At 29.3% G+C, this 12,905-nt stretch overlaps 1 protein-coding gene across 1 annotated transcript in view; it reads right to left on the reverse strand.

The window, feature by feature from the left end:
- LOC117167697 overlaps positions 1-5,794 on the reverse strand; it is a 7,694-nt gene extending 1,900 nt beyond the window's left edge. The window contains exons 1-3 of the mRNA XM_033352821.1: positions 5,718-5,794; positions 5,377-5,562; positions 5,070-5,275 (exon numbers count right to left, since the gene is read on the reverse strand). Of these exons, the coding sequence (XP_033208712.1) occupies positions 5,070-5,275; positions 5,377-5,556 (386 nt within the window). The 5' untranslated portion in view covers positions 5,557-5,562; positions 5,718-5,794. The remainder of the gene's footprint in view (positions 1-5,069; positions 5,276-5,376; positions 5,563-5,717) is intronic.
- Positions 5,795-12,905: the final 7,111 nt, after the last annotated feature.

Consider the following 12,905-nt stretch of genomic DNA (forward strand, 5'->3'; position numbering starts at 1 on the left):
GAGTCAAAGGTGGTTGGTGTTTTAGGCTGAGAAGGTCATCGACCTTCAGCAGCATTGTGTTAGATGAGAGTTCATATGGTCTCATTTTCACATTCCCGGCCCCGCTTCAGGTGCAAAACGATGTTTGCGAATCTTTAAAATACTGTGAAACTGTTGAATGGAAAAATGTAATTTTTGGATTTTCCATTATTTGTTATCCTGACAAAATTTGAATTTCCGATTTTTCAAAAAAAAATCACAAAGTTCTTAGGTAGTATCTTGTAGGTCACTAAACAATAAAAATTTTTCTTCTCTTGACTTTTTTCATATCGTGCGTTATTTGGCTTGAAATGATCGTTTTCGTGTTTTTTTTGGAATTTTGTAAATGCTATAACTCTGGTAAGTTTTGGTTTTATGAAAAAAAAATCATCAGAATAAATTGTTCGACATTTGGAATTCTAAAAATATCCGTACAGAGAATCATCTTTGAATTTTGAAAAAAGTGGCCTCAAAAATATTCAAAATGCGCTAACTTTTTGAATTTTGATCCAAAATGGCTGGCTAATGAACTTGACCTTTAGTCTAAGACACTAAAAGAGTGTACCAAAGGCCAATCTAATAGATTTTTTAAAAAAGTTATCATGCTCACAGGCAGACGCATTCGTAAGAAACTGTTTTTCGGATTCAGGGGATCTCAAAACGTGGATATTAAACAAAAATTAGGAGGTGGGGGGGTCATATTTTACTCAAATCCAATACATTCTCTGATGAGAATGTAAAAACGATTTAATTTGCCATGAATAATTTTTTGATAGTTCTGTTTTTGGTTTTAATCGTAAAAAATATCATTTAAAACACTTAAAAAATTTAATTTGTTGAGACCCAACACACGAGACGAAAAAGAAATTAAGAGAGAAAAGTTATGATGAAAATGCGCCCACGCAGCCGGCAGATTTTTTTGTACTTTTAGCGATGTTTTTCATGATTAAAGTCAAAACTACGCAACCTATCAAAAAGTTATCCATAACAAATTTGTAGATCTTTTCCAAATACACCATATTTGTCTTTTCATCTTTTACCGTATTTTGTATAGTTTGGTCGACAAATGTAATTTTTGGATTTTTCATTATTTTGTTCGCTTTCAAAATTTGAGTTTTTGATTTTTCAAGAAATTTCAAAAAGATGTTATGATAATCTTGTAGGGAATTCAAAAAACAACATTTTTCTTCTTCTGACTTTTTTTCATATCGAGCGTGATTTGGCTTAATATGTTTATTTTCGTGTGTTTTTGTAGAATTTTGTAAATTCTATAACTCTTAAAATTTTTAGTTTTATGAAAAATGTCATTGGGGCAGATTATTCGAATTTTTTAATACTATTTAATACTGTCACTGTACAGAGAATTTTTGAATTTTGAAAAAAGTGGTTTTAAAAATATTCAAAATGCGCTCGCTTTTTGACTTCTTATCCAAAATGGCTGGTTAACGAACTTGATCTTTTGTTAAGGACACTGAAAGAGTGTGCTAAAGGCCATCGAATAGATTAATTTTTTCAAAAGTGATTGTGGAAACAGACAGACCTACAGACACATTCGTAAAAACCTGTTTTTCGGATTCAGGAGGTCTCACAACGTGGATATTTGACAAAAAAAGGAGGGGGGGGGGGAATTTTACACAAATCTAATACCTTCTCTGATAAGAATGTAAAAAGAAAATGCCTTCTTTCGATCAGCCAACGTTTAGAGGTTCCGCTTACCTCCTCAATTTCCACCATCCTGCATCCCAGAAAAACCACCATCTATACGATGATCGAGTATTTTGATGTATATTGGTTGTGTATGTTTCTATTTATCACAGATAAATTTTAATAGTCATATTGATAACTTTTATGTATTTTTACATTCTAATCTTAATGATAAGATGTTGGTTTTATGTGAGAATTGACTTTTGTGGATTTCATCATATCTCAATGTTTTCGAACTCACTGATAGAAAAAAATTGGATTTTGCTTCAGTGTCTGTGGTTGTTTTCGTTGTCGTTGCAGTATGTAAACGAGGTAAGTTTCAAAGAAATTATCCGATTGGACTGTGCTTTGGCACATTGTTTTAAGACCTGAAAAGTAAGGGCGAGTTTGTTAGCCAGCTATGTTGGATAAAAATTAAAATAGTTAGAGCATTTTCAAAAATTTTAAGACCATTTTTTTAAAGATTCAATAATTCTATGTACGCCCATTCGTGGTAGTCGGTTGGTCGAACAGTTTATCCTTATAGCTTTTTTACAAGAAAAAAGAATGGTCGATTGAAAAATCGAAAATTGAAATTTTGATTGCGACACAAATAATGAACAATAAAAAAATCCATTTTGCGGTCCAAATATGCCGCGTGCGTTGAAAATGTATCCGTGCAGCGGTGAGGTTTTTTGGTTTGATTATTCTTTCTTACACATTTTTTGGTATTTCAAACAATATTTTGTTCACATTTTATCGCAAATTGTGGGTATCCACACAACGACATAATATAATTAGTCACTATAAAAAATCAGTTCTCTCGATTCAACTTCTTTTTAATTGTTTGAACAATTTTGTATTGTTTAAATGTAACTTTTCTTTGGAATATGGCAATAAAGTATTGTTTTCTGCTAATTTTTAAACAACTTCATAAAATTCTGTTATAACTAAGGTATTCTTACTACTTACTGCTAACTTAAATTGTAAATCAACACGACTAATTTACTTTATTTTAAATTTTTAAATAATTTTTAATTGTTAAATGGTCACTTTTAAATTAATGAAGGTAGACAAGTGTACTTTTTTGTAAATTATTTAAGAAAATTCGTTAGCTTCACCTATGATGACATTTGTAATTTCTTTCCCATAATTGTTTAAACAATTTACATTTGATTAAACACTTTTTGACAAAGTTTTTACTTTTCTGAATGTCAGAAACTAATTAGTTAATCCTTGGTGTTGATTTTTGATTCAAATAAAATAGTTCAAGCTACTCAGAGAAAGTTAAAATTTTCATATTTTGTCGATAAAAATGAGTTAAACAAATAAAAATGGCTTAGAAACTTGTTGTTAAGTAACGAAAAGTGCCAAAATAGAAGGGGCTAATGAATTTTGGCTGAAAAATTTGCAGAAAACTGCACTTATCTGCATTGCTTTATACAAAAGTTACATTTCAAAAATGAAAAGTTATTTAAACAATTAACAATAAAGTAAATTAATCGTGTTCATCATTAATTTAAACTAATTAGTTTATGTTACGCTCAGAATGTGTAAGTTTCTTATATTTAAAAAAAGTTTAAATAAATGAAAATTGTTAAAAAAAATGGTCAAGGGGTAAAAATACCAGATATATTAAAATTCTGTTAAGTTTGCTAATAAATTTGTAAAAAAAAAACATTTTTTTCGGCTTCACTATAGTCAAAAGTTACATTTAGAAAATGCGAAACTGTATAAACAATTAACAAGAAATTATATTCATACTAATAATTTTTTATATTGCCGAAATAGTTTATCTCGTTTTGTAATAGTACCAATAATTTGCGAAAAAATGTGATAAATTATTGTTTAAACAAATAAAAATTGTTCAAACATTTAATAATAAATACAAAAAATATATAAAACTTGTTAATTTAATCAATAAAAAAGATTTGTGATGAAAGAAAGTACACAAATGTAATGTATCATCAAATGGGATAATTTCGGGCATATGAGATAAAATCAGACATTCCTACATTGATAGCTTAAATTACTTAAGGTGGGCGATTTCAACCAGAATCTAGAACCAGTTAAGGCTTGAACTGATCAAGATTTATGAAACAGTTTTTATAAAATAATCCTATTAACTTAGGAGATTTAGGTGTGTCTAGAATTGCCACAAATGTCCGAAATTACACAGTTTGACGGTGCGCCTTACACTCTTACAGCTTCATATTCGTAAAAATGGAGTTTGTCCACATGTATTTTCAATAAGTAAATTAAGGGAGTGAGCGGAACCCTTCAATGATGCATGATCCAAAAAAGCGCATTTTCTACTTTCAGGAACCTCACAAAACGATTCATTATCCCAAAAGAAATTCGAACTTTGGTTTTCTTTGGAGCATCCTGATGATTATTATAAATAATATAAAAACCTAAGTAGTTATTGCTACAAATTTTTAATAAGTTTGACAATAGCCCATCATTTTGAGAAATCACTACTTTTCAATTTATAAGGCTTAACTATCTTAATTTTAAAACTTCAAGAGTATTAACCCACGTATGAAGCATATGAAAAAAATGTTTCCAGAATATTTTCAATTTTATGCACGGAAATATTTTCGATTTAAAAAATTCATCAGTTTTTTCCTAAAATTGAGCAAATGTTAACTTTGAACTAAATCGAAACTTAGCAAAGTGCAAACGCTGATTTTTTCAAAAAAATTCGTCCTATAATATTTAAAGAGTTGAAAGTTTCTGTGTACCACTCTCTCCTAAATTTAAAAATTACATAGTTTCACTTTAAAATATTAACTGTTTTGTTTTAACGCGGCCTGTAATTTGAAATGTTGGAAATTTGAATGTGTTAATTGGAAATGATCCACATCACATTTCCAAAAGTATGGTATTAACCAACTGTTTTTCCTGTAATGTTTTAAATTTTAAATTGGTTGTTTTCAAATTCCAGATTGTAAAATTGAAGCACTTAAATTTTAGAAGTATAATAGAAAGTTTTATTGTGACAATTTATGCACGTTTGATTTGACATATTTTAAATTACAAGATAAACCATATTTCAGGCTCAGATGTAATAAAAATTTATACTGGTTACATCCATTAGGCTTACAAGTAAAAAGTGTTTAATTCTGTCCAACTTTAAACCTTTCAATTAGATATATTGTTAACTGTGATTGCTTCTATTTAAAATTAAATGACTGTGAACGCCTCCAATTTTTAAATTTGACTATTTTCTGATTAAATCTTTCTAATTTCATATTGTATGAACACTCATGCACTCATTATATTTAAACTTCTCATATTTGTTTAAAATTTTCGACACTTAAAAATATAATAGAAAAAATCTAGTTTAATTCTAATGCTTGACTAACCCCTGACGAGATATTCGTGACAGGACGGTTCGCACCTGAGCATCAAGGTCGCCATCAAACTGATAATTGGCCTCAATATAATTCACTATTTCTTCCATGTTTGATGAGGTCAAGGATTGATTTTCGTTGCTTCTCTGAAGAGAACGCATTGCCTCCATCACCCGAAGAGAAAATCGTGCAGAACTTTCGATACCATTATTAACACCCTAAAAAGTTCAGATTTAAATAAATCTAATCAAACTCTTTAAAATCAAATTCATATTATAATGTTTTCTGTTAAATTATTGATAAAAAATATAACGCACACCTCATTTCCCTCAGCTTGACACTTGCTATAACCACTCTGCTTCAGATATTTTTGATCCCTTCGTTGTTTTTTCAGATCTCTGTCTCTACATGAATCTTTTCTAAGTATGGTATCAATGACTGCATTTATTTTTCTTTCAGAACTGGTTCTTCTTCGATAACAGGGCATATTTTCGATCATGCAAGTCTAAACGGATACAAATTTGTAAATTTTTATAAACAGTCTTGATGGTTTAAATTGATGTGAAGTTGGGAACATGCTTTTTACAGTTTTTGAAGAAAGGAACAAAATCGCAAAAATTTAAATTTGATGTATAGGGCCGTTCAAAAACCACGTCATACTATTTTGAACACTTTTTTCACTCCTCGCCTTCTTCGTCATATATCCATCACACAGACCTTGACCCTTCTCCCTCCTGCTGACACCGAAATACGGACGACCACGTTCCTTTTTCAGTCAAAATTGTTTCTTCCTTTCTTTTGATACTTTTGATATTAATGTGTATAGGGAATATGTTTAATTCAATGCGTAAAACGTTTATGATATATATAAAACTGACTACTAACTATCAACTACTATCTAACTGCTAACTATCAACTAACGACTAACTACTGACAAACTACTAACTGACTATTAACTAACAGAAAACTACTAACCAAATAATAACCAACTAATATACATATAATTACAAACTACCAGCAATCACTAACCAACCATTATCTTAAATTACTAACCAAATACCATTTCAAAATACTAAGTAACTACTAACTAACTACAAATTTACTAAGTATACTAAACTCTATCAAAAATCATTAATTTATAGCGAAAGAATTGAGTTTTTAATATAAAATGTAGAATTTTTTAAAAAACATTTAACTTTTAAACCTGAAAAGATAAACTTTCATCTAAAAAGTAGTTGGATTTTATACAAACAAACCAAAATTTAATACGAGACTAAACAGTTGCATTTACGCAATCAAATATTTGATCTTTCATGTACGAGAGACGAATATTCAACAAAATAGTTCAATCTTCACAGCCAAAAAGATGACTTATTAGAATTCAGTCAAATTTCCAAACGAGAAAGATGAATTTTTAATCCGAAGATATGCATTTTTTATGTAAAAAGACAAATTTTCAAAGAAGCAGATGAATTTTTGACACAAATCATGTATTTTAAAAAAGAGAGTTGAACTTTCAACAAATAATTACATTCTTGACAAGCAAATCAATTTTGAACTATGTAGTTTAATTTTCAACACATAAAGACGAATTTTTAACCAAATAGACACCAAATAGACCCCACAAAGTTGCATTTACAATAAAATAGTTGAATTTTTTCGCAAAAGGGAGAATTTTCAACAAATAATTTAAATTTTTAAGTAAACAGTTGAATTTTATACCTACAGAGATGAGTTTGTAACCAAATGGTCGAATTTATGAAATGAAAAAGAATAATCTTCAATAAAACATAGTTTCATTTTCAAATAAACAGATTGAATATTCAAGTAAAAAAAAAAAATTTAGTATAGAGATAACTTTTTATACTAAAAGGGCTAATTTGCCACCCAAGAAGTCAAATGTTCAACAAACCAGTTAAATTTTCAACAAGAAAAGATCACTTTTAAGAAAACAATTGCATTTTCGAAAATTTTGAACTAATACAGTTGAATTTTGATACCAAAATAATAGAATTTTAAACATAGAAAGAACAATTTTTAATCAAAAGTTTTAAATTTTAAGCCAGAATTATTAATTTTCTATAATAAGGTTGTATTTTCAAACCAAAAATATGAATTGTTTATAAAAAGTTAATTTTCTACCAAATGGTTAAGTTTGAAACTAAAAAACATTACATTTCCAAACAAAAAATGAATACCTTAAATTTAGATTTAAAAAACCGATTTCCAGCACACACAAAAACGAATTTTCAACAAAATAGTTAAATTTTTTAATAAAAAGATTAATGTTCAACTCAAGAAGTGAATTTACAAGAAGTAGTTTAAATTTTTATCAAATCGTTGATTTGTCTATCCAGAAGTTGAATTTTTAATGAAGAAGAATTTACTTTCTACAAAAAATACTAATTTTCAACAAAATACCGAGCAAAATACATGAATTTTCTAACCAATTGTTGAAGTAAAACAAATAATTTGAAAGCAAAAAAAAACCGAATTTGAAACAAAAGAAATGTTTTTTAAAACAAAAAATTCAGTTTTCATTTAAAAGCAATCAATTTTCCACCGAAATGGAATGATCGAATCTTCAGTTAATAAAATTCATTGTGAAAGAAAAAACTGAATTTATAACAGAATACGTAAATCTTCTACAAACGAAATGAAGGTTTATCAAGGTTCTTATTAGTATAAGTAGAAAAATAATTTTCAACTAAAAAATCATTTATTTTGAATGAAAAAGCTCAATCTCTAATCAAATAGTACAATTTTTAACCAAAAGTGGTGAATTCGGAACCAAAAATATAATAGTAGACTTTTCAATTGAAAGGAATGAACTTTCAACCAAGAATATTTGGATTTTCTTATTGAATTCTATTAATTTAATTTTCTTGACAGTTTCCATATATTGAAGGCATAAAATCATCCAGTTGAATTTTCTAAGAAAATAATAGAATGTTTAACTTATAAAGAGAAATAAAAAAAAAGAGTTGAAATTTTAAGCAAAAAATCTGCCTGCTTCGCGGTCATATTCTCATCGCGCGCTACGCGCGCGGCTCGCTTCGCTTGCAAGTTTGAACGCGCCTAGGGCGCGCGACGGTTGAATCTCGCGCTTCGCGCTCGATAATAGGTTGCCTCGCGCTTCGCACTCGAAAATAATTACATCTCGCGCTTCACGCTCGGATATTTATTCTTTGCATTTGGAATGCTTCAAAAAAACTTAATCAAAAAGATCTCTTTTAGATGACAGTATTTATATGCGTCTTCATATTCTGAATTGTCTGCTTAATTAAGTATAGTCAAAGATTAAGTTTCTCAAAGCTCTGTAGGCTTTGAGGTACACATTCTCATCGTGACACTCGCGCTGCGCGCTCGATTTCCGACAGACATTTGTAAACAGGTTTTGTTGGATTTTTTTCTCGTAACTTTCGTCGTTTTTCCACACATTTTTTTTATTTTATTTTTTTCAGCGTTATTTTTCACGAATAAAACAAAAAGTACGCATCCTATCAAGAAGTGCTTCTTAACGAAATTGTAGATCTTTTTTGGGATAACCATCTTGTAGGGCTTTCAAAAAGAAATGTCTTTCTTCTCTTGACTTTTTTCATATCGTGCGTTTTTCGGCTTCAAATTTTGATTTTCGTTTAATTAAAAAAATTTTGAAAACGCTATAACTCTGAGAATGTTCTTTTTATCGAAATAAGTCATGAGGATAAATTGTTTGTTCTTTTTAATACTATAAATATCCGTACATAGAATTTTCAAATTTAGAAAAAAGTGGTCTTAAAAATTTTCAAAATGCGCTCACTTTTTGAATTTTTATCAAAAATGGCTGTTTCACGAACTCGTCCTTTCTTTAAGGACCTAAAGAAGTGTGCCAAAGATGAATTTGATTCGTAAATTTTGTCGAGAGTTATCGTGTTTACGGACGGACGGACGGCCGGCCGGCCGGATGGACAGACATCGTGAAAACCTGATTTTCGGATTCAGGGGGTCTTGAAACGTGGAGATCCGTTGAAAAAGTGTGATGTCAAATTTCCGACAATTCTAATACTTTCTCAATCATAAATGATGAGAATGTAAAAATATTAATTTTCTACAAGACGATTGAATTTTCAATCAAGAAGATTTCATTTTCTGCAAAAAGACTTAGTTGCAACAAAATACATTTTCCCAACAAATGGTTTAGTTCTGACATAAAAACGTTCTATTTTCAACGAAAAATGGAATGGTTAAATTTTCAGTAAAAAAAAAACAACTAATTTTAAAGCAAAAAAAAGCGAATATAGTTAAATTTTCATTTAAAAAATACCAATTTTCAACCAATAATGGAATGGTGGAATTTTCAGTTAATAAAATTTATCCTGAATTAAAAAACGCGAAATTTTAGCAGTATATTTAAATCCCTAACCGCTAAAATGAATGTTTTGTTGTACCAATCATTATATATTATATATTATATAAATAATTATTAATGTAGAATTTTTAACCAAAAAAGATTAATTAGGAACCAAAAATATAATAGTAGACGTTTTAATTTAAAAAAAAAGCTTTCAACAAAGAATAGTTGGGTTTTCTTATTAAATTCTACGTGTATTTATTCAATTTGCCTGATGTTTTCCACAATTTCGAGGTATAGAATCGACACTTTTACACACGGAATAAAAATATTTCAAAGCAGCTCTTGAATTATAGTCTATACGTATGATTCGCAATAACCGATGTGTTAAACAACGTTGAATAGGGAGTACAGTATTGATTTGTAATTTAAATAACGCTAGGACTAAACTGTGGTCAAGAGGTCGGGGTGCAAGGAATGGAGAAATAGACATGGGGAATATAGAATAGAGGGAAGTGCTCCTGTTAAATATTAAAACAAAGTGAACGCACTTGGCCAGTGGCCACTACCCACTCACGGAAAAATACAATAGCGTGATCATATAGTATTATGAGACATTTTTTATTTTCTTCAATATATTAATAAAATGTCACTCAATCAATTAAAGGAGTTATACATGCGCAAATACAAACCTCATAATAAAGTAAATACAAATAAGAAAAAATCTTTTATTTGTAAGAATATTTGTTGAAACATTCGGATTATATATTTCTATGCAAGTAAAATAAAAAATGATCTTAAATGAATTGATTAAAAATGAATAAGAGGTTAATAAATAGTAAATTTTCGCAGGGATGTGTACATTTAAATATAAGTCTATTTCACTGAAAATAAATCAAATAAGAAAAAAATTCTTTCTTTTTTGTGCAATATTTAAACTTTTTGAAATTGACACTGAAAATAGAAGATTTGAAGTTCTTAATTTTTTCATATTGTAATATTTAAAAGAAATTTTTTTCCTTCAGAAAATGAGTGTAGAAAATAGCGAGGAAAATAGAAAATTCTATTGGTCTTAATTCTTGAATAAAGAGATTTACAATTTTTATGTTTTCTAATTTCAGTAAACTGAGAAAATATTTGAAGAAATTTGTTGTTGTTAGTAGTAAGTTTCCGTGAGTTAACCAGGAAAAAAGAATCCATTGAAAAGTCGACTCGGTGAATTGCGTATTTGTTATTTGCAGATTCAGAAAGTTAAAACAGAATCGGTTTGCGACTATGTAAATCGGTCATTTTTTCAAGCAGCGTCGAATCCGCCATGTACTGCAATGACCATTTTAAGCAAGATTATTTTGAATCGGTTTCTTTATTTTTGAATGAGACCGACTTTTTTGGGGCGAAGCTGCCATATTTTACACGATTTTTTAAATTTATAAATGATCGAAAGATTAAAAGAAATCATGCGCAGGTCTATTGGATTCCTTTTGCTATTTCAGTTATTAGTCTTTTACGGCATATAATTTAGTCAACAAAATTATAACGACTAAAAGTCTTTAAAAAACAAATCGGCGACAATTTGGAATTCCAGTGACAGATACGTAATTCAAAAGCCTTCGAAACCCATTCAACAGAAGTGAATGGATTTTTGTTTCCTGGGTATTTATAAAATTATCTTCTCGAATTGCGATACATAGTAAATCAAACCCAGATGGAATAACATTTTCTACCAGTTTGAGAAACTGGTTCAATGGGCAAAAAATGTCACATCCAGGAATTTGTAACTCTTTCATTTTAGCTGGCACACCCAAGTAATAAGAGACCTAAAAGTATTAAAAATTGATCCACTGATCACGGATTTAACATCTTTCATGAATTGCCGGATCAACATTCCTATAAAGTCAGATGCTAATTTTTTGTTTCCTTGTTAAATCCATTTCATTATTTACTATTATTGTTCACAAATGTTTCATTGGTTATAATTTAAATTTAACAATAGCATGTTTACATATTATTCTGAATTTAATTCTATGTAATTTAATTACATAAATACCTTACCTCCATTTCGCTTTCTCATAACGTCATTATAATTCATTATCTTCAATTCCAAAGCCGATGCTTTGAATAAGTCTTCATCTGGACAAACCTTCTGAGTCCAAGATGGCAATGTGAAATACATAAAATTTCCAGATTCCAAAGTCGTGTAAATAAGGTACATATTAAGAGGCGATCTTATTTTTTTGCCCGTCCATAAAGATAGATTTGTCATAAAATCTTTTATTTCCTTCATCTCTCATCTCACGTCTGACTTTTCTTTAGCTTTTAAATATTCTATAATATATCTATAGATAAAAATTCGATTAATTAAATTATAAAATTATTTTAATTAGTTAGCTGATGTTAATAAAAGTGACCAGGTAAGAAAGTTAAATAAAGAATATTAGAGTTGTCGGTCAATATACATACCAACATACTGACTTTATTTTCTTTGAATTTGTATGTACAATTCTTAAAGCAAAATATAAATGTCTAAAATACTTTGTTATAGAAGATTTTTAACATGAGGAAAAGATTTTTTAATGTTTAGAGTTTCGAATTTAAATTTTCTTTAGCAAAAAAATAACTAACCGAGGACACATTTGTGGAAAAAGTAGTGTATCTTTTAAAATGCGCTTCGAAGTTGTAGGTATCGATGCTTCTGGATATAAAGCCTTTAAAACCAATTTCAAAGATTCTTTTGTTCGATTAACATTTGTACTTCAAGCTTTAACAGATCCAGGGATATAGTTGGTTCCCAAAAATTCGTGATATGTTCTACGAAGAATTTGACCCAGATTATGTATTCTTAATTCCCCACTCTGAAATGAAATACATTAAAATTCGAAAAAGAAAAGATATTAGAAGGTTTCTGTGAAATTATCTAATTTTCTTACTTTTGTTAACATTCCATACGCTGGTGGATCGTAGTTATGATATAAATAAGGATCTTTTGGATAAAATTCAAGTGGCGGAGATGGAGTTCGATCTCCGTGACGGAAGATCTAAAATTTAAAAGGTTTTATAAAAAATTTCATATCTATTATTAATAACTTTAGATATATAGGAACGTGATAATTTAAGGAATTTATATTTATTCAACAGAAATTTAAATATTATTATCAATGACAGTCATCCCCGTGCAAAAATCGTCAGGTATCTTCCCTGTTCCAGGCTTGGGCCAGGCCGGACGCCCCTAGCCTGGCCCTAGCTTGTATTTTTCAATGGCTCGACCTCGAGACTGGGCAGATAGTTAGTAGCAAAGTTCCTAAAATTGATGACAGATGGCGCTGAATTATCCTGTGCATTTTCCAATAACCACTAATGAACTTTGTGTTTGCTTACAAAAGTGTCCTTTTATAAAGTCGCAAAATGCCTAAAATAATAAAAAGCACTCGTAGAGTCAGGAGACATCGAGGAAGGACCACTATTCCATTCTTACGTATGGATTTCGAAAGTGAGGAAATTAATTTTAAATTGTATGA

This window comes from Belonocnema kinseyi, chromosome 2, assembly GCF_010883055.1.
Source record: "Belonocnema kinseyi isolate 2016_QV_RU_SX_M_011 chromosome 2, B_treatae_v1, whole genome shotgun sequence".
In the NCBI taxonomy this organism is placed as follows: Eukaryota; Metazoa; Arthropoda; class Insecta; order Hymenoptera; family Cynipidae; genus Belonocnema; species Belonocnema kinseyi.